The sequence below is a fragment of the Chroicocephalus ridibundus genome, chromosome 7 (assembly GCF_963924245.1).
Source record: "Chroicocephalus ridibundus chromosome 7, bChrRid1.1, whole genome shotgun sequence".
NCBI classification, from domain to species: Eukaryota; Metazoa; Chordata; class Aves; order Charadriiformes; family Laridae; genus Chroicocephalus; species Chroicocephalus ridibundus.
Window position 1 is genome coordinate 18,602,024 of NC_086290.1, and position 24,070 is coordinate 18,626,093.

A 24,070-nucleotide genomic window follows, 5' to 3' on the forward strand; every position below is an offset into this window, starting at 1 on the left:
CCACTTGAATAATACAGATTTTGCTTCTGTTTTGATGAATGTTTAAAACTTCTCTCTTGGCTGGTATGGTCTTGTTTTTTTTCTCCAGACATCCAGATGGAAATGTACCATTATCTTTCATTTAATGGGGAGGGAGCTGGGTCTTTCAGTCTGAATTTTTTCAAGCTTTGAGACAGCTTCACACAGAAATAGATGTGAGCATTGTGAGGTATATTGCTATAGAAATCTGGGACTGGGAAACTGTCTGTATCACAACTTTCCACGTACTCCAGGAAATTCTTCAAAGAATATTTCATGATGGATGGTGTCTAGTGCAGACAGCATTTCTAAGGAGTGGGTATGCAGTCCATATCCAGAGTAGGTGGTGGTCTATCAAAGCAACTTTTCTTGCATTTTTTGCCCTTAAGCCTTCAAAAAAGTAGTTCAGAGTATTTCCACCATGGAACTAGAAGTAATGCTAGTGAATATTCATATTTAATTTGTCCAGGAGATCAGATAATGATATTTGTTACTTTGAGCTATCATTTCATAATGAGTGGATAGACTATGATGTTTCTCAGAGAGTGAGATCTCTCTCTCCCTTTCTTAGAGGAGTGGTAATAGCCCAATTGTTAGTGTGGGCTATGAACTCTGTGTGACTAACAAGGAAAATGTTGGCCATTGCTGTGGGAAGGAGCTGTGTTAACCTGAAGTTTCCAAGGCCTTCCTTCACATGCCTGCACTGGTGTTCAAGAAAGAAGGTTTTATCACTTATCTGTATTTCTGCTCTAGGATTAAAGTGTTCCCCATTTTTGATTTGGGAATCTGGTGTCTCCTCACTGGTCCCAGCAAACCAGGAAACCATTTCAGTCACTCTTGTCCCTAGATAACCCACACTGCTTGGGTGGCTGCCAGTCTCACTGCATTCTAGTGTTAAAGCCTGTGTGGCGTGTGTGTATGCGTGTGTGTGTTGCAGAGCTGCTTGTGCCTGGGAAGCTTTAGAAAGGGGTGGTTAGAGCTGGTAAACATGGAGTTTGAACTTTCTTCCTAGCTCGACAAGAGATGGAAGATTGCTGGGCTACAGCAAGGGCAGCAGGGAAATGCATGGGAGGACCAAACTCACATGCACATACTCACCTTTTAGAGTATAAAAGGTTGTAAGCTATATAGCGTGAGTCCAGGGACTATAACAGAGTGACGACAAGCAGGAAATCCAGGCTGCTTTGAGCTCTTGGAAGCAATAGGATCCCTCTTCTCTTTAGTCCCCACTGTGCATCCTGGAGGACTGAGTCCATCTGTCTGTTTTCGCTCACTCCTTGACCTGCACAAACAAATTCTTTAGGAAAAACAATACAGGTAGTAAATTGTGGCAAACAAAATGTGTTTGTGTTTTGCCAAAACGTTGGATGCGCGCCAACATCATTTTTTTTTCACAATTCTGTCCTATAAACTAAAACTTGGCTGAAGAGCTGTACACGGCTTGTTGGTAAACAGCAGACTCTCTGCTAGGGCACTGGTTGCTGTCTGGTCTGACTATTGTGGGAAGAAAGAAATGATTAAGAATGGTAGTCTTTGTATTTCTTTATGACTGAGAAGGAAAATTGAAAGGAGTTGGGGAGAGGTTAAGACACCTTGTCTGGTTGTAGAAGTTATTTTACATCCAGCATGGTTTGGATTAGAGATGTGTGTCCTGGTAGAGGGGAGCAGTTCTGTTTATTCTAAAGAATATATCACTCCAAGGCTGTCTTGGCCTATTTCTGACAGTGCCTCCAGAAAGCCTGTCCCTAGGAAAGCAGATGCCAAGGTGAGGCTGTGCAGAGCAGTGGTGCTTCCTCCCAGCCCCTTCCCTGCTGCCTGTATCCAGCTGTTGTGTCTTGGGTCTGGATTACAGAGTGCTATGGCTATGGTGCTGGGTAACACAGGCTAGAAGACTTGGGTTAATGAAAAAAGCCCTAGTTTTTCCAGAGGCTTTCAGGTAAGGGTGAAGTGAAGCTACCAGCTGAGCACAGAGTGTAAGACATTGTCCTGGAGAGGAAGTCCCCTTGCTGCCACTCTTGCTGCTACAGGTGCAGTTCTGGGTACCCAGGCAGAGATTCTCAGCACCAGGTGAGAACTAACCTTGGCTTATGGAGTCAGGAGTAGCTACTGAAAAGGGTGTGACACACAAACGGGGATGTAACCTAGGAAGAAGTATAAGGGGTGGGTGAAGAGCAAAGCTTATAGAAGGGGGAATACTTCCTGCAAAATGAATGGAAGGATAATTATATCCCTAGCAATTGTTTGGAAGAGGAAGGAAAAGACTCTGTGAATTAGTGCAGGGGATTGTGAAGCTTGGGAAAGGAAATGGGGGAGGAAGGGCAGGATGATCTTTGTGTTTTTCATTAAGAATAGAGCAGCTGCTGTGCTGGCAATTGTCAAATTAATGTTTATAAGAGGTATTAATGTATATAAGGCAGGTTTTATCCGGTGGCATGTCAGAGATGAGGGCTTGGACGCAAACAAGCAGCGTGATGATGGAAGAGCTTGTGCTAAGGTGCCTTTGTCTTTACTGGGGTCATGCTGGGATGGAGCACCAGCTTCTGTGCCCCTATCCTCAGTGCACCTGGACCTTAGAATCACAGAATCATAGAATCATGGAATTGCTGAGGTTGGAAGGGACCTTTAAGATCATCAAGTCCAACCATTAACCTACCCTGACAAAAACCACTTCTAAACCATGTCCCTAAGTACCACATCTGCCCTTTTTTTAAACACCTCCAGGGATGGTGAATCCACCACCTCCCTGGGCAGCCTATTCCAATGTTTAATAACCCTTTCAGTGAAAAAATGTTTCCTAATATCCAATCTAAACCTCCCCTGACGTAACTTGAACCCGTTTCCTCTCGTCCTATCACTTGTCACCAGGGAGAAGAGGTCAGCCCCCATCTCTCTGCAACCTCCTTTCAGGTAGCTGTAGAGGGTGATAAGGTCTCCCCTCAGCCTCCTCTTCTCCAGGCTAAACAACCTCAGCTCCCTCAGTCGTTCCTCATAAGGTTTGTCCTCCAGACCCCTCACCAGCTTTGTAGCCCTTCTCTGGACACGCTCCAACACCTCAATGTCCTTCCTGTAGCGAGGGGCCCAAAACTGAACGCAGTATTCGAGGTGGGGCCTCACCAGTGCCGAGTACAGGGGGATGATCACTTCCCTAGTCCGGCTCACCACACTATTCCTGATACAGGCCAGGATGCTGATCCTAGGATGCTGACCTTCTGCCGTACTTGCCCATACCCACAACACAGATTTCCTAAAGCTATTTAACACAGTAATCCTTGCTGTTAGAAAGCATTAATTTCCACATTTCAACCTGCTGTTTTGCAGGGCCTGTTTGAAGGAGGAGGTTTCTGTAGACTATTTGGCATCCAGGTCACAGTGACCCACTTCCGGCTTTCCCAGTGTTGTCCCCCAGAATCATATGATCCCACTTATGTACACGTGGGTGCACACACAGTTACATTTGTGTCTGCTGATCTACACGTAACCGTAACACGTGCACCATTGCACTGATGGTGCATGCAGGCATTGAGGTTGTGTGAGGAGCACTGTGGTGCTGCACTGTGGTTTAAAACTTGGCCAGTGTCTAATAGGAGCAGATATGATAGAAGTAACCTTGTATGTTTTGTTTAATCATTCCTTCCTCAGATGAAAGTGATCTCATGTTTTCAGAAAGTGACTATGAATTATGACAAAGAAATGGCCACCTTCCAAGTTATTTCCACAAGGCATCAAAAATATTTCTGGATTTGAATAAATTTTACTCTTCTTTGTCATCTGGGGGAGTCTAAGAAAACCCTCAAAATGCCAATAGCTCATAACTAGATATCGTTATGTTATTTGAGATTAACCCCTCACTCTCAAGCATATATAGAAAACCCTATTGGATTAGGACTGGGTCTTGTTGAACTCTCCATGCCTCAAAGTTAGGTTCTTTCCCCCTTCTCACTGGCACAGCAAAGTCTGTGCTCACTAGCGAAATACTGATGGACTGAATATTTGAATATTTTTTTCAATTTGATTAAGATAATGGACTGAGATAGTGTTTTGCTGGTTGCATTCTTGAAATGGGTGACTGCTGCTTGGTTCTGGAATGTAATGGAAAGAGCAATCCCTGCCTCAAAGAAGTCTTTAAAAGATCGTTGAGTTGACAGAGGGAGTGGATGTACAACTTGCAGGGAAGGATGCCAGCTTCATGGTTGGCAGTACCTTGATAATGAACTTTCTCTTAAGGCTACCCATGGTTGCTTAGTCATTACAAAACAGCTCATTTCTTAAAGCCATCTCAGTGTAAATGGCTCCCCAGGAGAAATTAGAGTCCAGGGAAGCAACTGGCAATGGGTACTAACTCAGGAAGAGATTTCAGTACATGGTGGTCTTTGCAGAGGGAAAAAACAGCCTACATAAGTAATCAGGCCAAAAGCAGTGATGGAAGGGAAGGTATACAGAGACATAAGGGGAGGTAAATGGGGAGAAGGAGGGTTTGTGCAGAACACTGGACTAAATGACTGTTCAAATCTCTGAACATCCCTCTGGCCTCTCAGCATAGCCACAAGGATCCAATAAATTTGTAAAGAGTTTTTACTGTTTAGTTCTGCAAATCGATGAGTGTCAGCTCGCAGCCTGTGTTCACAGCAGTGCTTTAACAAGTGGGGCAGCACTTTCCTAGTGTAGTCTGTTCTGCTGGCAGTGATTTAGCCCGTGTCAGGCAGCAGGTCACACGAGCGTAGCCATATGGCAGTTGCTGCTGTGACTGCAGCTTGTGTGGACATACCTTTGCCAACTTTAATCTAGGCTGGGTAGTGCTAGCAGTGTGCCCACAGCACTGTGGAGCTCCGTGCAGGCTGCAGTCCATCTCAAAAAGCAAAGCATTTATTTCAGCAATTTGTACTGAACTCTGTGCAAAGATAATGCAAGCCAGCTGAGTTAAAGTAGCTGAGATAAGTCATCGCAATTCCTGTAAACATCCCCTTATCTTGCTTGTATCTCAGTCCTTTTGTCTCTGAGAGAGCATCGTCATCCCTCACACAACCACTTAGCAATAAGCAGAGGTTTAAAGTACAGGTGATGGAAGAAGCTTGAGAATTAAAATACTGGACACTGAAGTGCAATCAGTAATATTTGGAGACCTCTCCCGTTGGGGCTCAGTTCCCCTCAATGCGTGCTGCACTGCTGAACCTCTTCATCAAGGAAGCATCTCCATCTCAGAGTTTCTGGAGGTTGGTGGAGGGCTTCAGCTTCCACCCAGACCCAGTGGCCTGGGTGCTCAGCTTCGCACTTCAACTGGGATTTTAGCTTTTGACTGTCTTCCATTATTAGGATTGCTGTTAAAATTGCTTCCTGGAGTCTGGAAACCTAAATGTGCCTCCCTTTCCTTGAAATGCGGAGGAGTTTCTTTGCCAAATATTTAATCACCCAAGTAGGTATCAGTGCCTGCTGCAGGGAGGTACCGGATTGTGCAGGGCAAGCTGTCAGCTGGGAAAGAGTTAATCACAGGCGCAAGCACGGGCTCTCCTCCTCCTCCTCCCTCCTCTTTCCCTCCTTCCTCTGCTCCCTCCCTCCCTCTCTCTCTCTCTCTCTTTTAAGTCTTGACCACAGAGTGAGGGAGGCGGGGGTTGGGCGCAGAGTTTGGCTCATGTCGCTGCAAAACTTTTTCCTGGTGCTGTGAGTACGGGCACCCCGGGGCCAGGCGCCCGGGCTGGCGCTGGAGCGGCCGGGCACGGCACGGCACGGCACGGCACGGCACGGCGCGGCGCGCACCCCGTGCTGGTCAGCCGGGGATGAAATCTCCCGGCTCTCCCGGGAACTGACTTCTTTCCTCTCTTTGTGTTTATTGAAACTCCTCCCCGTGGCGTCAGGTTTTCCTGAAGGAAGCTCTTGAGCAGAAGCTGGAGAAGGATCGGGAAGAGGAGTTGAGGAAAGCAGCTATAGTCATCCGAGCCCACGTCTTGGGCTACATGGCAAGGTCAGTGCTGGGGGCTGCCCCACCATCCCTGTGCTTGCGTGCCTGGGTTGCCCCGACCCCCTGCTTTGCTCTCTAGTCCCCTCGCATCCCTCCCTTCTTCCCCTCCTGTATTCTAAGGGAGAGCTGCAGTATCTGCCCTCCCTGCTGGCATCTGTTCTGCTGAAACCGTTCTGCACCTTTGTCACCTCTTCTCCAATTCTGTACACACTTGCACCCTCCCCTCAGTGCTGCTCAGCAGGCTTCTGTAGGCACCTCTGTACCCATTGCTTGCCTCTAATGACACCTTTTCCTTGCCTTCAGGGCTCTCCTGGCTGGGCCCCACCTATGCTTTGGGTCCCCTCCTTTTCCTTATGCCTGTCAACTCTGCTTTCTGCTCCCCCTGCAAATCGGTTCTTCCTCACTTGCAGCTCTGCCTTTGCTCACCCTCTTTCCTCGCCCTGCCTGTTTGCCTCGTGATCTCCCTCTCCTTTTAATTAACTCTTCAGAATTGGTTTTTCGCCAGCTTTGCACCAGTAATCTCCTCTTGCCGCTCCCTTTTGCACCTGACCAGAGGAGGGTTGGGAGAACCAACTGCAGACAAACGGCCCCTCCTCTGCCCCTCGCAGTCAGTGTAACAGCTGACTCCTTAATGGCTGTGGCATGCACGCTTAATCCCAGTAAGATGCTCTTTCCTGGCTGGTCTCCGCTCCAGACACCTGTCAGTCAGGCGTGTGAGGAGGTGAAATCCCTGGCCAGCAGAGCTGTTTGAGCAGGCAGTCTTATTAGAGCTCCAGTTACACCAGGTAGCTCATTTTGCATTGGGAAATGTGTGCAAGGGTTGTACCCTGCCTTGCCAATGTGGAATATCACCAAAATACACATTTGGTCTCAGGGGCTTTTATTCATTTATTTATTTCCCTCTTGGAAGACAAATGAGCTAGCTCTATTGTTTGTACATGAGATTGCAAGTTCTTTGTGTCAGGGCCTCTGCTCTGTTTTACTTTGTGTCTAGCAGTTGGAGAGAGGGGTAGGGATTAGCACAGGAAAATTGATTTTTCTGGGAAACATCACCGCAGGCAAACTGGATTACTGCTTTTCTGAGTTCCTGGGAAGGTAGCTGCTGCCCTGCAGGGCTGTGATGGAGACAGTGTTGCAGTAGTGTTCTTCCTGGCTAGAAATCTTGTGGTCCTCCAGTCTCCATAGATCTGAATTCCTTGTCCCACATGTTGCCCTTCTGAGTCTCATCTTTAAGAATAAGCTTGCTTCTGCAGCCAGAATGGAGATCCTCACAAGCGGCTGGAGGTAGTGGACTTTGCAGGGGAGGAGAGCAGGGAGTGCAGAAAGAGCTAGGGAGGGGGACCGGAAAACTTTTCTGTGAAGAGTTTCCAGTTGCACTGCACCTGTATTGCAGAAGGTCCAGAAAGAGGGAGTTCATCTGGGCAAGTAGTGAATGGTCTCTGAAGACCTGGGCAGAGGTCAGCAGTGCCAGCGTGTGCTGCTCTGAGTTTGATACCGTTTCTGTTAGTTTTGCAAGGAAAGCATACTTAGATTCATTTGGTCTCATGCAAAGTAGGTTGGGGAAGAAGAGTACATATACCACAGGAAGGATTTTACTGCTTTCGCCCCCTTTGCGAACTTGTTCTTTGAGCCTGGAGGACCAGTCCTAAGGGTGAGAATATTTTCTTTGCTCTCATTCCCTGCAGCCTACTATCTCTGATGGGTCACTAAAATATGAGACAAGAAAATCAAGCCCATTCAAATGACCCCATTTTTCGTAGCTAATCTGCGCAACTCTGAGCTGCAGGTAATGTAACTGTTCCCAGGCTCACGGGATCCATGTACAAATTTGGCTGTGTCCCTGGTTTCTGTAGGACCTTACTGCTTAGAGGAAAAGACAGTAGGAAATTACTCCATAGCCCTGTTTTCTCTAGTCCTTGGAGGCATAACTGCTAACTACAGCTCACATAACAAATAATTAACCAAATTCTAAATGCAGCATTGGAGCCTTTGCAGCCACCCCACCTTCTCTTGTGATATATGGTCAGGACGTCTCCCAACTCCTCGGCGTGGGCTGCAGGTTGAATTTCTTTGGCCAGTGCAAGAGGGTGAGTGGAAGGCTGAACAAGGGGAATGAAATTCACGGCCTGTGTGCAGCAATTTGGCTGAAGGGCATCTGCAGGCTTGGCTGCGGTCATGAGGAATGAGGGGGCACTTCAGCCTGGCAGATTAGGAGGCAGAGCCGGCCTGTAGCTGGGCAGGGCTTGGCACATGTTGCACTTGAGAGAGTTTCTGGCAGATGCATTTTGTAAAAGTCAGAGTGCCCTTTTTGATGCACTTATATCTGCCTTGGCAGAAGGTGCGTGTGCAGCTGTTCACACCCCGTGTGCAGGGCGCAGGGAGGACAGCGGGAGCAGGGGTGCGGGGACTGCAGCCCGGGAGCAATTCATCTAAAACCTCCCACTTCTTATCACCTCTTCCCTTTCCTCGTCTTTTCTCTGTGCTTCCTCCCTTTGACTTAATACTTACGGAAAAGAGCGTGACCCCTGCACACTACTGCTATGAGCATCCCTCGCCTGATTTTCTTGACTAGGCTGACGTATCTGATGTGCAGGGAGGTGGCAAGCTGTCAGCATGGGTCCCTGTAGCCATTTGAAGGGGGTTTGATTGCCAGGAAGGGGATTTTGAGGTGTGTCCTTTCCTCAGGGGGTTGCAGAAATTCTGTGTGAAGGATGTGTGAGAATACTGTGCTGTTTCCAGCATGCTTTCTAGGACTGTAAGATTTCACAGGATTACTGTAGCCTGTTGGCCCATGATCCTGGGTAACAGCCCCATAGAATTTCCCTCTGCAAATTCTGCTTGGGAGTAAAGAAGGTTTTGATTTGAATAGTATCAGTTATTATTTCCCTACAGCAAGATACTAAGGTTTCTAAATATATTAAATTACTTTTAAAAATGTCTACTTATTTCCAGCCTGAATAGACTTCAGCTTCAGGCCACTTAAATCTTGTTATGTCCTCTGTTGAATAAATAGAAATGCCACCCAAAACTGTGGGTACTTTGACTGGGATCAAGCCTTTCCTTAGCCTTCTCTTTCTTAAGGTCGTGGAGCAAACGCTTTCTTTCTATAAGCCAGGATTTCTGGTTCCAGTCCTGCTTCCTCAGAAATCACTTGAGCCTCTAACGTTGTTCTTGAAATGGAGATGCAAACACTGAACAGAGGATAAAAGTTGCAGTGCAATCATCTTCTAAACAGTATTTCTGCTTGCAAGTATAAGATTGTGTTGGGAGTTTGCATTCACCTGATGATCCCTGTCACCCCTAAATCCTCTTTTGACTTGCTGCTTCCTAACATAATCCCACATCAGGTGTGTTTGGCCTTTGGTTCTTCAATACAAGACTTTATGTTTGGCGCTTTTGAATTGTTTAATGTTTGCTTGAATCTAGCTTACAAATTGATCCAGATTACCGTGTAATAGTAACCCTTTTGTTATTTGCCCAGTTTGTCTATCATGTACTAACTTCTACTGGTCACTTTTTTTTTTGGTCCTTGATAAAAATATTCTGTAATGCAGAGGCAAGAACGGACTTTTCTAGAACCTCACTAGACTACAAAAATACTTAAATGATGATTCTTTTCTTTTGGGGCTCTACCATGTTTTTTGGTCTTTAAGTGCTGCAGAGTTGATTTTGATACCATTATTGTTTAAGCAAAATGTTGTGCAGTATATGTTTATAGGAGCCTGTTACAATGTTACATTCAGCAATTGTAGTATCATTGTGTTTTGCCCCAAACCATACAAGATTACTGTGGCCAGATCTATTTTTGCCTTGTTTTTGCTTTTCCTGGAGTAGTTTGCTTTTGATCACTTAAAAGATGGGGCAATATGGGACTTTTTTCTTGTATAGTAAGGCCATTTGTATGTTTTTATTATAATAAATCCACACTGAGTGATTAAGCCAACTGCACAGTGTATGTGTGTGTGTGCAATGCAAGGAGACTTTGGGCCAGTGGACCTTCTCTTTCCATGTGCCAAATACCTGTTCTTCATCCTCTTAGGGTCTTCACGAAAGTAGGTGCCCACGGAAACAACCCAGTGGTAGATATAGGAGTGAGAACTGTGAGGAGAATATGATTTATGAGTAGTGGCAGTAGAGGAACAGAAATTGTGTCATTTCTGAGCAGTATTTTCCCAAATTCATTTTTGTGTGGATGTGGTAAGATTGGTCAATATACCAGGGCATGGGAAATGCAAAGCATGTATTGGCCTCTTGGTGCATTAAGTGTCTGGTTCTGTTTTTAGGAAGAAGTATCAAAAGGTGCTAGCCAGTGTTGTTATAATCCAAAAGAACTACCGAGCATACTTCTGGAAGAAGAGCCTGCTGCAACTGAAGGCCTCTGCAGTCACCCTGCAGAAGCACTGGCGTGGCCGCCTGGCTCGCAGCCTCTACCAGCACCTGCTGCAGCAGGAACTCAGGCGGAAGCAGGAAGCGGAGGAGAGAAGGAGGCAAGAAGAGGAAGAACAGATCAGAAGAGAGGAAGAGGAAAGACAATGGCAAGAAGAGGAGGAGCGTAGGAGGAAACAGGAGGAGGAAGAGGTGAAGGAAAGGTACAAGATGGTGTCTTGCACTCATAGTTCCTTGGCACTGATGTGTAAAAGCGGGTCTGGGGCACCGACGTGATGGTAACACTGGAACAGTGTCCCAGTGCCAAGGGGCAGAGGTGGGGTGAACTGTGGGCAACTCAGAATAGAAAAGCAGAGAGGAAAAGGAGTGTCCTGCTTCCTTTAGGAAAGCTAATTATGGTGTATTTTTACCTCTGTTTTTTAATGTTTTTCTACTTTGGAATATACATGAAAGGAGGCAGTTTCACTGACTGGGCAGAGATGCATAATTTTCTTGTTGCCTTTGCAGTGGTAAAGGAAGTTTTATGCAGTCTTCCAAAATCTGGAGGGATTAACAGTGTGAGAAGGTACCAGAGTTCATGGGTCGTGGTGTGTCCAGTAAGCTGGGTCAGAGAGCAAGGTGGGCAGCGCACCTGTGCTGCTACTGCACTTCTTACACTCATGAGAATACACGTGCTCTCCCTGTTCCTGCTGCTGTTTATCTCTCATCAGGGATATGGATATATCAAGAGATCAGGAGGGGAAAGGAAAAGCTAATGTGACAAAAAGAGGCAATCTGTGACCAGTGACAGTACACCTGTTGAGAATCCTGCACCTCATGCCTCATTTACTGTTCACTCTATGGTTACCTACATCCTAGCCAAACTGGGTGTCTCTCTTTAAAGTCTTTTGTTTTAAGAAGCATAAAACTTCAACTATGAGATTATTCTATAAATTTGAAAAAATAATCCTGTGACATTTTAAGTTTTTCATAAATAGCTGGTTACATTTCTTAATAGGCTTTTGTTACATACTTGGCAGACTAACGTGTGACAAGCATCAGAAAATTCTAAGGTTAAAATCCTGTCACAAGGAAAAGAGATTGCCCGTGGAGACTGTCAGGTGATGGATCTGCTGGGACAAGACATGGAATCAGTGACACCAGTGGTGAACAGTTTGGTCAAGGAATTTGTTGAGCAACACTGAAGGCTCCATTTTATCAATGTGCCAATTTTCAACAACAGCCTCATCAGCAACACGAAGCTGTACAAGTTCGGAATGTCATTACCTAGTTTGCAGATATCAAATGCCACAGTCACTCTCTCAGGTCTACGGTCCTCATTGTGCTAAGTGGAGCTTGTCCCTACCTAGTTTTAGATAAAAGGATCTATTTAGCTTATTCGTTCTAGAGTGTTTCTGCCCGCCCCCCCCAGTTCCCAGCCCATGAAAGATGAGTTGAACTCAGTGTCAGTGTAAAGAAGCGTCAGTGTTTCTAGGAATCAGGTGGACTGCTCGTTTTGCTTTCATTTTCTACTTGATGTCAAATGGCTTCATTCAGAGTGAGTAGCCAAAAAGGTACTATCAGACCAACTTGGCTAAATCCTGAACTTCCATTTGACCTCAAAAATGAGGTGGAAGTCCGCAGAAATTGTAAATCAGCTAATCTACTGAGAACAACCAAAAAAACCCAGCACACAGCAGACAAAAAATTAGAAAGACTGAGATGCAAACTGAGCTGTAACAAACTTTGAGTTTGTGGTGATAGGATGAGGGGTAATGGTTTTAAACTGAAAGAGGGGAGATTTATATTAGATATTAGGAAGAAATTCTTTACTGTGAGGGTGGTGAGGCACTGGAAGAGGTTGCCCAGAGAAGTTGTGGCTGCCCCATCCCTGGAAGCGTTCAAGGCCAGGCTGGATGGGGCTTTGAGCAGCCTGGTCTAGTGAGAGGTGTCCCTGCCCATGGCAGGGGGGTTGGAACTAGATGATCTTTAAGGTCTCTTCTGACCCAAACCATTCTATGATTCTATGAAGCTGGCATGCAGTTATTGTGCATACGCTGGTAGTGAAAGGGAGACATGAAGCAATTTGGTCTACTGTTCAACAGGAACTTCTTTTTTTTTTTTTGGTCTTCTCCGTAAGGCTTAGCTATTGCACACTAAATACAATTAGTACAGATGTGAAAGAATTCAGAACCTAGCAGGGGAATAAAATGTTAGAGAATGCTCAGGTAAATCAGATTACAAAGAAGTCATCCAGACTTGGTGAAATTAATGTTCAGGTACTTGGAGAACCAGATGAAGCAGTTTGAATCGCTAGCTATTCTCTTTCTCCTCCTTTCTGGATAGCAATGGAGTTTCCATATAACTGGAAAATTCCAAACATAATGACCCCCTTTTAAAATGGGAAAAGGTAGAACGAGGGAATTGTGCACCAGGCAGCCTAACCCCAATTTCAGGAACATGCTGAAACAAATAGCCAAACAGTTGTAAATGCGTGATAAAGGAGTTAAGAGCCAACGTGGACTTCTGAAGAGCAAACAGCATTAAAGTTATCTGTTTCCTTCTGTGATAGCTTATGACATGCCTTGTGGATAGGGAAAAGCCCTGGAGGGTGGGTAACTTGACCTTGGGTAGGTAGAGAGTAGGTAAGGGCTTTAACATGTTATGACAATACTCTAAGACACTATAAGGAATGTGGTTTGGAAACAAAGTAAATGAAACAAGACTAGGATTTATGGTTTTACTGCATTGTATTATTGCATTTTAATTAGTAAACAATAGTAGTTTTTTGTTAAATAGGAGAGAACTCTTGGATGGGATTCTTCCATGGTCTGTGCTGGATATGGTACTAGTGCAATGTTTTCATAATAAGTTGGATGAGGAAATACGAGTATCCTTATGAAATTTGCAGATAAAACCATCTGGTGAGTAAGTGTATAGCTAGACAGGATTACAATTCGAATAATGTTGGCAAATTAAAGAAATGACATGAAAAGCATAGGATAACATTCAGTAGAGACATATGCAGATCTACAGTTAGGAATAATCAAATGCAGAGAAAGAGAAGGAGGACTGCCTGCTTCAACAGCAGGAAGAAGGTCTGGAGGCTAAGTTGAGTATTAGTCACCAGTGTCATGCTGTGTGAGAGGAGAAAGCAAATGCCGTCTATAAACAGAATTGTTTCTGTAAGATGTGGGAGTGATTCTCCTGTTCCGCTTGGCGCTGGTAAGGCTTCAGTTGGGAGCGCTGTCCCTAGTTTTGGGTGTCACATTTCAGGAAGAGTGTGGATCAGTTGGAGATGGATGGAAAGCAACAAGAAATACCAGAGGTCTAAAAAATGTGAAGAACAGTTGCGGGACTTGGTGTGTAGATTGTAGGTGGTATTCCTGATTTGTTTTAAAATGGCTCTGCTTCTTGAACCCTTGTATCATTTAAGGCAGTTGTTTAACTCATGACTACTGTTAGACATCTTTCAGTAGAGTTGGAACCATCTGGATCTCACTTATGTCAGCTATCATTTATAAACATTTCCCGGATTTTTTTGAGAGAGAGAGCACGCCCGAGAGTGAGAGTTTTAAGGACTTTGTGACTTGCAGCTGCAATTTAGAATTTGGCTGGGAAAAGCTGCAGGGCCTGGGAAATAAATATTGTTGCCCTCCTGTTCTGCATGAGATTGAATTGTAGTTTTGAAAGCTACCACTGCCAGTCTGAATTTAGCTGCGCGGTGGTTCCTACAGGCAGACTCTTCTGTCCTGCCACATCCTAACCTTGCTCCCTGTGCATGACCCTGGCATTTGTCTGTCTAGTAGTTCAGTTGCTTGTAGCGTGCTTGCTATGGAAAAACTATAGCGACAGCTTTCCCTTGGAGTACAATCTTTTTGATCTGGGTTGAGATGCAGCACCGTGTGATAGTTTTTTTCCTCTACTCATGTTTACTAACAAACTCTGACTCTTACAGCCTTTGCTAGTAAACTACATTTCACATGCCACTGAGAAGTTATGCAAGCTGGAGTACCAGGGTCTTCAGAACAGAAAGTCCTCAGCTTAGTCATTTAATAAAGGACAAAAATTTGATAACTTTGGGGGGACTTTAATATAGTAAAAGCAAAACAAAACACAAATTCAATGCTGGTATTGCAGTAATTTTGTTCTATTTTTTAAAAAAAACAAACACAGTTTCCTGATATCTGTCAATTATGCATGTGCAACCTCATGTAATAGCCACGGATGTATAGTACTTCAGAAAATTCTATTTATATTTATTATGAGTCTAACTGATGTGTCTTTCTGTCACTGTTTCCAATGTCCTTCCTAGTGTGTTCCAACTAATCCAATTTCCTGATTGATCTGAAAGTTAAGTGCATGGGGAAAATCTGTTGTATCCACAAAGGTCATGCCAACCACAGAGAATTGGATTTTTACTAAATTACAAAAGCTTTTAAATCAATCTTACAACAGGTACCTTATTTTAACCTTATCCATGGAGGGATGATGTGTCCATGTAATTCTCAAAGCCTCATGTAGAGAGCTGGGTCTATTTCTGTCATCTCTTGTTTTTTAACAGAGAAAAGGAGCAACTGAATACACTACTTCAGGTGGCTCAGGTAAGTTTCACAGTTATTCTCTTCATGTGTCTTCTCTGAGTATCTGTGAAGGGTCCTTCATTGCCTACGCTTTGCCTGGGGCTACTATTGTTATTGTGGCAGCACTACTTAAAAAATGGACTTTGTTCACTCAAAACCTGCAGGTGTTTGGCTTTGTCAAGGGTGCATAGAGTTAATAAGATGGAGTTTTTTCCCCTCGAGGCTCGTGTACCAGCTTGCATAGTTCCTATTTGAAAATTTCTGTATTGAGTGTGCAGCATCCTTTTTTATCTCTACTGCTTGAGCTCATTACATGACCTTGTGATGCGCTACACTGTGACACAGTCTGTTTTGCTGGGTTGTTGCCTGTAACAGCCAAAATAAGAGTGCAGACGGCTGCTACCATGGCTAAAATAAACCCCCTGTAACTGATCTAATTGTTGGTACTTGATATATCAAAGAGCAGACCACCTACCCTGAGGTGTGTGAAAACAGCTGTATATCTTATTGCTTTTCCCAAACCACTTGTTCCCCAGTTTCAGGCATGCTCTGTTTAGGAGAGATGACAGATTAGAGTATAAAAATGCATTTGTCCACAAGTAAGAGTGAAGTAGAGAACAAGCAACAGGGTAACTGCAAAGAAAACAAAGAATGTGGCTTAAGTGAGCCAATTCATTGGCTGCATTGTCATACTCTTATCAGGAAGTACATGAAATCCTTTTGGAACTTATTTTTGCTTTTTCTTGTGTGTGTATGTTTTCAACATCCTCCATGGAGGGGAGAGTGACTTTTATCTTATAGCTAAACATCAGTGAAAGTTACCAGTATCTTCCGTCTTCTAATTATTGTATGCTTGCTGGAAATTTCCTGTTACTTCAACGTGGAGAATAGAGGAAGACAAGAGTCTTCAGCAGCCAGCCAGCCATCATTCATCCAATGATGCTAAAGAATGCCAAGAAATTCTGGGTGGAATTTTGGTGGGGTGGGGCTGGGGTGGATACAGTCCTGCTTCATTGCAAATATCCCTTCCAGACCTAGATGCTAATGGTCAGACCCCCCACCCAGGAAGCAATGAAATCCCCAAATCTTTTAATGAATTTCTGGGAATCTTGAGCTCTTAAGCAGGCTATGCGTATATGTATTCGTATATAGTTGCTTTCTCCTATATGCGTGTATGTGTGTGAGATCAAAAAGAGAGGATGGACTTTCAGAATGCTTTTATACAAGTTGTAGTGTACAAAGGGCTGTAACATGAACAGCAGACAGAGAGGCTCTTCCAAAAGTTCACCCATCCCAGCGAACTACTTTGTACGATTCAGAAAGGAGGTAGGCTGCTGAAAAAAAGGAGGTACCCGAAGATCTAGTAGTTCTGCCTTTAGTATTTACACCGTGGGTGATGTCAGATGCTGATCAGAAAAGGAGAGGATGCTTAGAATCGTCTTTTTGCACGTGGGAGGTACAAGGCAAGCACAGGAGATAGGAAGAATTAAAGGTCCAGGCAAGGAACACATACAGGTTGAAGAAACTGCTTTAACACTCTTATAAATTCTCTAAGGTGGAAGCAGTAAAGACTGAGGAGGTAGATATTCCCCTGCAAGAAGAAGAGAGACGTCAGATGGAGGAGATCTTAAGACTGGAGAAGGAGATTGAGAAGTTGCAGCAACAGAAAGAGGATCACATGTCTATCATCTGTGACAATACCAGGAATGAAATCAATCGTCAGCGAGAAGAAGAGATCCAGAGGCTGGAAAAGGAGGCATCTAGGGTTGCCCAGGAGTTCTTGGAGCTGCTGGATTTTGGCAATCTGGATGAAAGTGTGCAGAACTTAGAGCACTCACTTTCTAGTGAGGGGACACTCAACATTGACTGCAGCCTGGTGGCACCACTGGCTGAAGAAGAAGTGGATGAGGGTTTTCATGCTGATGACGAAGGACGGCCAGCTTCCAGTTTGGTGGTCTTGAATCAGCATGGCACAAGAAACAGCAATAACTGCTCAGAGAAAGGTGCGGACACAAGCTTTCCAATTCTCCAAAGGGAAGTGGGAGAGGCTGTCGCTGCTCCAGGACAACCTCTGGAAAGAACCACTAGCCCCAAAGAGCAGAGACTCCTATCTGACCCAGCAGAAAGCATTCACAGCACTGTCTCAGATACACGGAGTAACAGCGGAGAGGTGGGAGAGCCGATTTATACTTCCCCCCCAGATGTGGAGTCTGACTACGACCATGAGGAGTTTGATGGCTGTGGAGATGCAGGCAGCGCCTCAGCTGAGCCCCTGAATGGTGAGGAAGGTCTGAGACACTCCCATGGTACCAGCCTGGACTCCAACCGTGGCAGCTTGGACTCGGTAAGAATCCCTCCCTTCACCTTTCTGGACATTAGTGTGACTTTGTTGATATTTATAACATCCTTGCCTTCTTAACATATGCCCGTTTGCTCTAGGTATTGTTACTAACATATAACTCTCCCTTGCATCAATAATCAGATAGAAAAAAAGAGTCAGGCTGAGCACTGGAGGGCTTGTGACTGTCCGGTATTACTGGTACACAATCTAGCACGTATGTACCTAGGCTATTTCAGATTGTTTCAATCACCACACCGTATACTAATGTAACACCCGTTAGGAAGACTGAAAGCAGGCAACTAGTATCTTGTAGGTATATGTTTTACCTTAGAGGGATTTCACAGAAGTAGCCTGAGCTTCTAGTGGACAGTCACTAAAGGAAATGGGAAAGGCTGAAGTTTGATTTGTTTCCGTCACTAAAACTTCTCTTGTTCTAGTCCTGTTACTGTTCAGAGCGAAGGGTTTATTTTCAGCCACTATGTGCAAGTTAAGTTATTCTAAGGCTTGAAGAAATTACTGTGCTGAACTAGGCTGGGTCCCGGGGCACACAACCAAGACCACTGAACCTTTTCATTCCTACCGCAGGGACAATGACAGGGTAGTAAACTGGGCCATTAGCCTCGCATTTGAAGCATCTCCGCTTAGATCCCACACTAGGCTCTGGACTTCCTGAGTGCCCTCAGGCGAGTTCCTTAATAATGAAAGGATAAATCCCCTGACAGAACAGGATGTCAGATAAGCCCGCGTAAGATTGTGATGAGTTCAGGTGTGAAGCCAATGACAGCCATAAAAATATTTTAGATAAATGAAGTCCCTGAGAGTAGAGACTTGAGTTACAAAATATCTTTAGAAAACATGATTTTTTAATATTTTTTTAGGAACTCAATTTATTTCCTTTTCTGTTCTTTTCCAATAGGCAAATTGTGACCCTTCCTAAAAAGTTGCATGATTTTTCCTGTTTGCATTTCCCTAATGTCAGCTGCCAGCCATCAGAATTTTTTATGATGTGATCTGCTTGAGTAAAGGTACCTTCTATGCGGGCGGGTACCCACAGATCACTGTCACGTAACCTTCAAGTCATGAATCATTCTGTCACAGCCTCGGCCAGTTTCTACCATTCTTCTTAAAATGTAAATAGAAGTGGAGGATTTTATTGGGCTCCTCAGTGAATAAGACTCACTAAAAATGCGGTTGATACTATGTCATGGCATGAGCCACAGGAAGAGATAACTGCAGCTGGGTCAAGATCCCATCAGTAGCTGCTGATCCAAGAATACCTGCTTTTTGAAACGTAATGGCAAGAAAGGGAGAATGGATGAGTGGAACAGGAAGGAGACAAAAGAGAAACGTAAAGGGATCACAGAGAGAGGACAGAAGGAAAAATGAAAAGAAGCAACATGTATCTGAGGAAGGAAAAATCTAAGGAGCTGAATTCATTAGTATTAAATTAATAAAGCAAATCTAAGGAAGTTGTATTTAAGGTAAAGGAAATGATAGGATAGTTTGCGATTTCATGTGTGAAGTACTTTCTTATGGCTGAGGGCCATTATCTAGTTGGAGAACAGGGTTGATTAAATGCTGTACTATTATTTCAGTAATTTAGATCTTTGTTTTTAGGGCTCAGTTATCCTGGAACGTGTTTTTCATCCTAATCAACCCAAAGCAAGACATTTCCTTGCTGGGGATAGATTAGTGCTCCATCTTGTCCAGCATCTTGGCATGTCTGCCAAAAAAATCAGAAAAGTCCTCCAAAATGAAAAATTCTCTCTTAATCCCGTTAAATCAGATTTTGGACTGTGGCCTCTGCCTTGGAGCAGGAAGGTTTGTTACTGCGGGTAACTGGAGTTTTCTAGCCATGTCCACTGCCGAATGTCACTCTCCTTTCTGGTATGAAAATTCCATGCTCTGGAGACTCTTGCTTTAGGCATTAATGGGTAAGCTGTCAAGCCTCTAGTTTTACTGTATTGCTTTTTTTGTAAAGGGAGCATGTGTAGTTTTGCACCTTCTGATCATGTGACTTCTCTAGCCTTGTTACTTGGCTCCACTCCTCCTGTGACCGGGAAAACCCAAGTAGCCTGTATTTCTTCATTTTCTTTTAGTTTCTGGACAGTGAAGAAGAAGTGGATGTTTACATTGATACAGACGAAGAGTTTTGTAATGGACGAGTCACTATCTTCAATGGCTCGGGACCACCCTATTTTCACAGCTATCTCTACATGAAGGGTAAGCGGCTTTAGCCAAAAGCGTGGAAGGATGGAATCTAGAAAACCCGCTTTCTTCTTCTGTTTCTCCAGAATCGTCTTCATCTGCTCTTAGTTCTCAGTTTACTCTCTTTTTTTTCCTTATTGTTTTAATTAAAACAAGCAAATAAAAAGAAGAGCTAGGAGGTGGATGTCAGGGAATTAGTCTGGATGTCTTTGCCACTAGGACCTAATTATGTCCACTTAGTATGGGCTTAAATGACTCATTCTGAGCTACAAACCTGAAGACAATACTAAAAAATTTGGTGTAGTGCATATATTTCTGTATTTTGTGTTTGTTTCAGTAGTTTGTTCTGTTTTTTTCTCAGTCCAAACTTAAGCATAATCTTGTTTCTCTCCCTCAGCTCCTTCGCTTCATGTAGGAGCTGAAGTGGCAACTCAGTGTCCAGGAAGCTGGATCAGAATGGAAACATGGCACTTGTTGCGTGTCTGATGAAATCTTGCTCCCTCACTTTGCAGGAGGTCTCATGAACCCGTGGAGGCGGCGCTGGTGTGTTTTGAAGAACGAGGCCTTCATGTGGTTCCGCACCAAGCAAGAGGCACTGAAGTCAGGCTGGCTCTATAAAAAAGGTGGAGGCATGTCAACACTTTCACGCCGCAACTGGAAACGCCGTTGGTTTGTGCTTCGAGAGTCCAAGCTGATGTACTTTGAGAATGATAGTGAGGAAAAGCTGAAGGGGACAATTGATATCAGAAGGGCAAAGTGAGTGAAGAAATAAATCCTTTTGATCCCTAGTATTCAGTCTCTAAATCAATAATAAAGTGCCCAGTGCTGCCAGTTCATCGGTCTATGTATCTTCCATAGGGCTAGGAGAATCAGAAACATAAGGGAAGGAAAAGACAATTAGAGTTTCTAGTTTTACTCTGGAGGGAGGCTGGAAAAGGATTACAAGTTCTTTTTCCAGCCTTGCGTTTCATAATCTGGCAGAAGCTCTTTCCAAGCCATGGCTGGAGCCAGACCAGGAGGGGCTAATTAAGTGCATACCCCATGCATGCTCCCCTACCCTGACTCCATCTGTTTCCTGGCTTCTCCAGGCATTTCACAGAGGTGGTATGAAGCTCACAGCAGGATTTGAGTTTGGCAGCACATGCTATGCCTTTTCCTGAGCTCTGAATGCTGTTTTTGCTGCCATAGCCAAATCCTCAGCTCCTGCTGTAAGAAAGAGAGACTAGTCACCTATTAGCATTATATGGGCCTGTAAAGTGTCAAAAAGAGTAGTGGCACGCCCCACTTTGTAAACAGCCCTCTGTATCAACCTCCCTGTTGTCTCTTCTTCCATCTGCTCTGCTGGTGGCTTGAAGAAAATCCATTTAACACTTTAAGCTTTGCTCTTGTAGTAGGTTAACTGTACAAATCTTTTTAAGGGGAGCCTAAAAGTCTTAATATGTATTAGAGGAATTTTGTATTTCTGTTGGAGGTACAAGCCATCTAAACCAGTGATTTCCCTTCCGTATGGTGAATGGTACGATGTGAAAAAAATTGGCCAGATGGAATTTATGCCTGTGAAACGTTTTCAGTTTTGGCTCTTTTGATTTGCTGTGTTGCAGGGAGATTGTGGACATTCATGAAAAGGAGAATGCCTTGGACGTTGTGACAGAAGACAGAGTTTATCACATCGTTGCAGAGTCGCCTGAAGATGCCAGGTATAAGAAAGAGTTTTGTTAGGTTTGTTCATTTGGTGCAGGTCTGGCGCAGCTACTCGTGGGAGAGCCTGGGAAACATAATCACATCCTTTTTGCTGGAGAAAAGAGGGAATTCATTCCCGAGTGTCATTTCGTGCTTACTGGGAGGTACCACACCTACTTTGGGGACTCTCAGTTATGGCTACCGAGGTGGTGGTTCAGCCTATTGCTCAGTCACAGGACTGCCACCTTCTTATGTGGCTGTGAGCATGCTGAATTCAAGGGTTACTTCAGGAGACACACAAAACCTTAATATAAACTGGAACGTCTAATAGCTGATTTATTTATTAAATGGAATCTTGAATCAAACAAAAAGTCTATTCATGTTGTCTGTAAATGATTGCGAGAGCAGCTGGGTTTTATCCAGGAGACAGAGAAAAGGCTGCAGCTTATCAGAGTCTGTAGTGTCATCTGATAAAATCTTCCCAGTGCAAAGCAAACAAATGACTCATGTCCTTCCTTCTTGGCGGCCTGGCCTGGCAGTGGGAATCAGTTGTTTAAGGGCAGGTTGGACAACCTGTTCTGGCTACGCAAAGCCAAGTTAAGAGGTTACTGTCCCTAGCTGCTCATGTCCTGCCACTTTTCCCATTCTTACCAAGGCTTCTGCTCTCTCAGCCCAGCCAGTGTAACTGTTTCTCTGATCTACTTTAATCTGATTCTGTGAAGTTATAGGGTCTGTTATTTCATTTGGATGTAGAGAGAGGAAGGGGGAAAGTGTTTGGACACAAATAGATTAACAGAAATAGACTAAAGAACAGACACATGAACAAGAAACAGGCAAATTCAAGGGGCAGCAGCTGAAGAAACAATAACTTCTTAGCCCAGAACGTACACAACTGGAGTAGTCATGCCCCAGGATAACACTGCAGAATTGCTAGGGCAAGTGTAAAACAAATGTGGCCTCTGTCAATGCCCTGTCAGTCTCTGTTCTGAAGGAGAAGAAAACACCAACACTTGCACTAGCAAAGGGCAGATCAGCAGATGTCGTAGACTATCCAATTTGAGAATCCTCCATGAAGTCTAGATGTTTGCAGATCTCACTGGAAGCTGCAGATAAGAATCCGCTTGTTCTGCAACAGAGATTAGCCTCCAGATATGTCTGTAATGAGAAGCCCTTTCACAGAGAAATAACTTAACTCCAAATTAACTTATAATAAAACTCATGATTAATTGACAGCCATATGACTTTCAAGTTTATGAGCAGATCAGAGAGAGGCTAGTTAAGAAGGCTCCCAGGCGTCTCTAGGACTCTAGTCCAGGAAGATTCCCAACTGACCCTGTCTTTACAACATCTATATGCTCTTCTCAGTCTGCTGACATGTGCTGCCTGGTAAGGCCACTGCCTGCTTACAGTTCCTTGAATAGCAAGTAGAAGACTGGTTTTTGTGGGAGCAGCTGTCAGTGGGTTGAAGAACATGTGCAGAATTTTCATGGATAAATAAGGAGGAAGACGTTAGGGTCTGGTATGATCAGCCCAAGAGGTATTTTGTAGCATAGTCCTCAGGAAATTGTGAATGAAGAAATATTCCCACAGGCTGCTTTTCAGGTTCCTTGATCATATTCTAGAGCTAGCTTCACTACCCAAATCCTAACTTTGAGTCTGTTTCGATTGCCAGTGGTTGGTTTAATGTCCTGAGCCGAGTACACAGTGCTACGGCACAGCAGCTGAGGGAAATGCAAGATGAACAGGCCAATCCAAAGAATGCTGTGGTGAGTTACTGTGCAACCAGTCTGCGGGCATGCTTAGAACCCTCTGTGTTTAACTGTTTTGTGCATGTTTTTCCAGCACATGCAGTGCTGTAGTTCATGAGCAGTATAAGAAAGTTGGACAATTATTATAACGAAACAGCAAAGCTGATAGAAAAGAGGGTAAGTCGTGGGGAATGTGGTGGTTGTGGTGGGTGGCTCAGATTGATCACCAATAGCTCTCTTTGTGTGGAAGAGGAGGGCTGCGTTGTGCAGATAAAACGTCTTTGGATGGGATTATGGGACTAGGCTGGGTCACAGTTACTCCGGAGAGAAGATATGCAGTTGGGAAGAGCTATGCATTTATGTATTTTGCTAGTATTGAGATGCTAGCAAAAGGTTATTTCAGACCTTCCTAATGCTTTCTGGAAATTTGTAGCTTTTTTTTTCTCCAATGCTGTGGAGCCCTTGCACATCTTATGCTGTTTAGGGAGCAAAGATGACTCACTCGTGCCTTTCCCGTATGTTCATTGCTACTCAAGCTGTTGGAATTCAGAAGAATGTTTTCAGTTCCGTTCCTATTCACAAAAGAGAATGTCTGTAATTTAAGATGTAAGCCGTTCCTGTTATCTGTGTCTTTCTCACTGTACAGGGAACGCTGGACGTGGGGCTTATTGACTCTGTCTGTGCCTCAGACAATCCTGATAGGTAGGTACAGCAACTTCACCATCTCCTAGATCAGAAACTCTCTAACATATTTTTGTGGGTAGGCCCAGGTTTTCTTTGCGGGTTGCATTTGTTTAAACTCCTAAGAATTTATCTCCAAACAAATAAACATAACTGAAACTGAAGTCTTTAGCTTGTTTCAAGCTATGTCACTTCACAGGCATGAAGTTCCCATGTGTATTTTCTTTGAGCGAAAGTTTCTCCTTTTCCTCTTAGAAGTGGAAACAGCGTAATATCAATGGCAAGAAATTACAGTCTTACCTATTAATACTAAACAAAAATTTCTAGCAAAACCAGAACTTTGAGCTTTTCAACAGAATAATTTTGAGTTAATCTTGTAAATTTAGGGGACAGAAACAGCATTGTGGAAGAGTAATGGATGAATTTAGACATTTGTACTCTTGAAATCTTTACAACAGAGCACAGACCTTTAGTTCACAGACTGGTTAGTTTC

At 44.1% G+C, this 24,070-nt stretch overlaps 1 protein-coding gene across 1 annotated transcript in view; it reads left to right on the forward strand.

Moving 5' to 3' along the window:
• Positions 1-24,070, forward strand: part of LOC134518568 (unconventional myosin-X-like) — a 96,969-nt gene that overhangs the window by 54,434 nt on the left and 18,465 nt on the right. Inside the window, exons 22-30 of the mRNA XM_063341505.1 lie at positions 5,868-5,974; positions 10,255-10,560; positions 14,901-14,940; positions 16,475-17,263; positions 19,360-19,483; positions 19,981-20,224; positions 21,070-21,165; positions 22,821-22,914; positions 23,543-23,598. Coding sequence (XP_063197575.1) covers positions 5,868-5,974; positions 10,255-10,560; positions 14,901-14,940; positions 16,475-17,263; positions 19,360-19,483; positions 19,981-20,224; positions 21,070-21,165; positions 22,821-22,914; positions 23,543-23,598 — 1,856 coding nt within the window. The remainder of the gene's footprint in view (positions 1-5,867; positions 5,975-10,254; positions 10,561-14,900; positions 14,941-16,474; positions 17,264-19,359; positions 19,484-19,980; positions 20,225-21,069; positions 21,166-22,820; positions 22,915-23,542; positions 23,599-24,070) is intronic.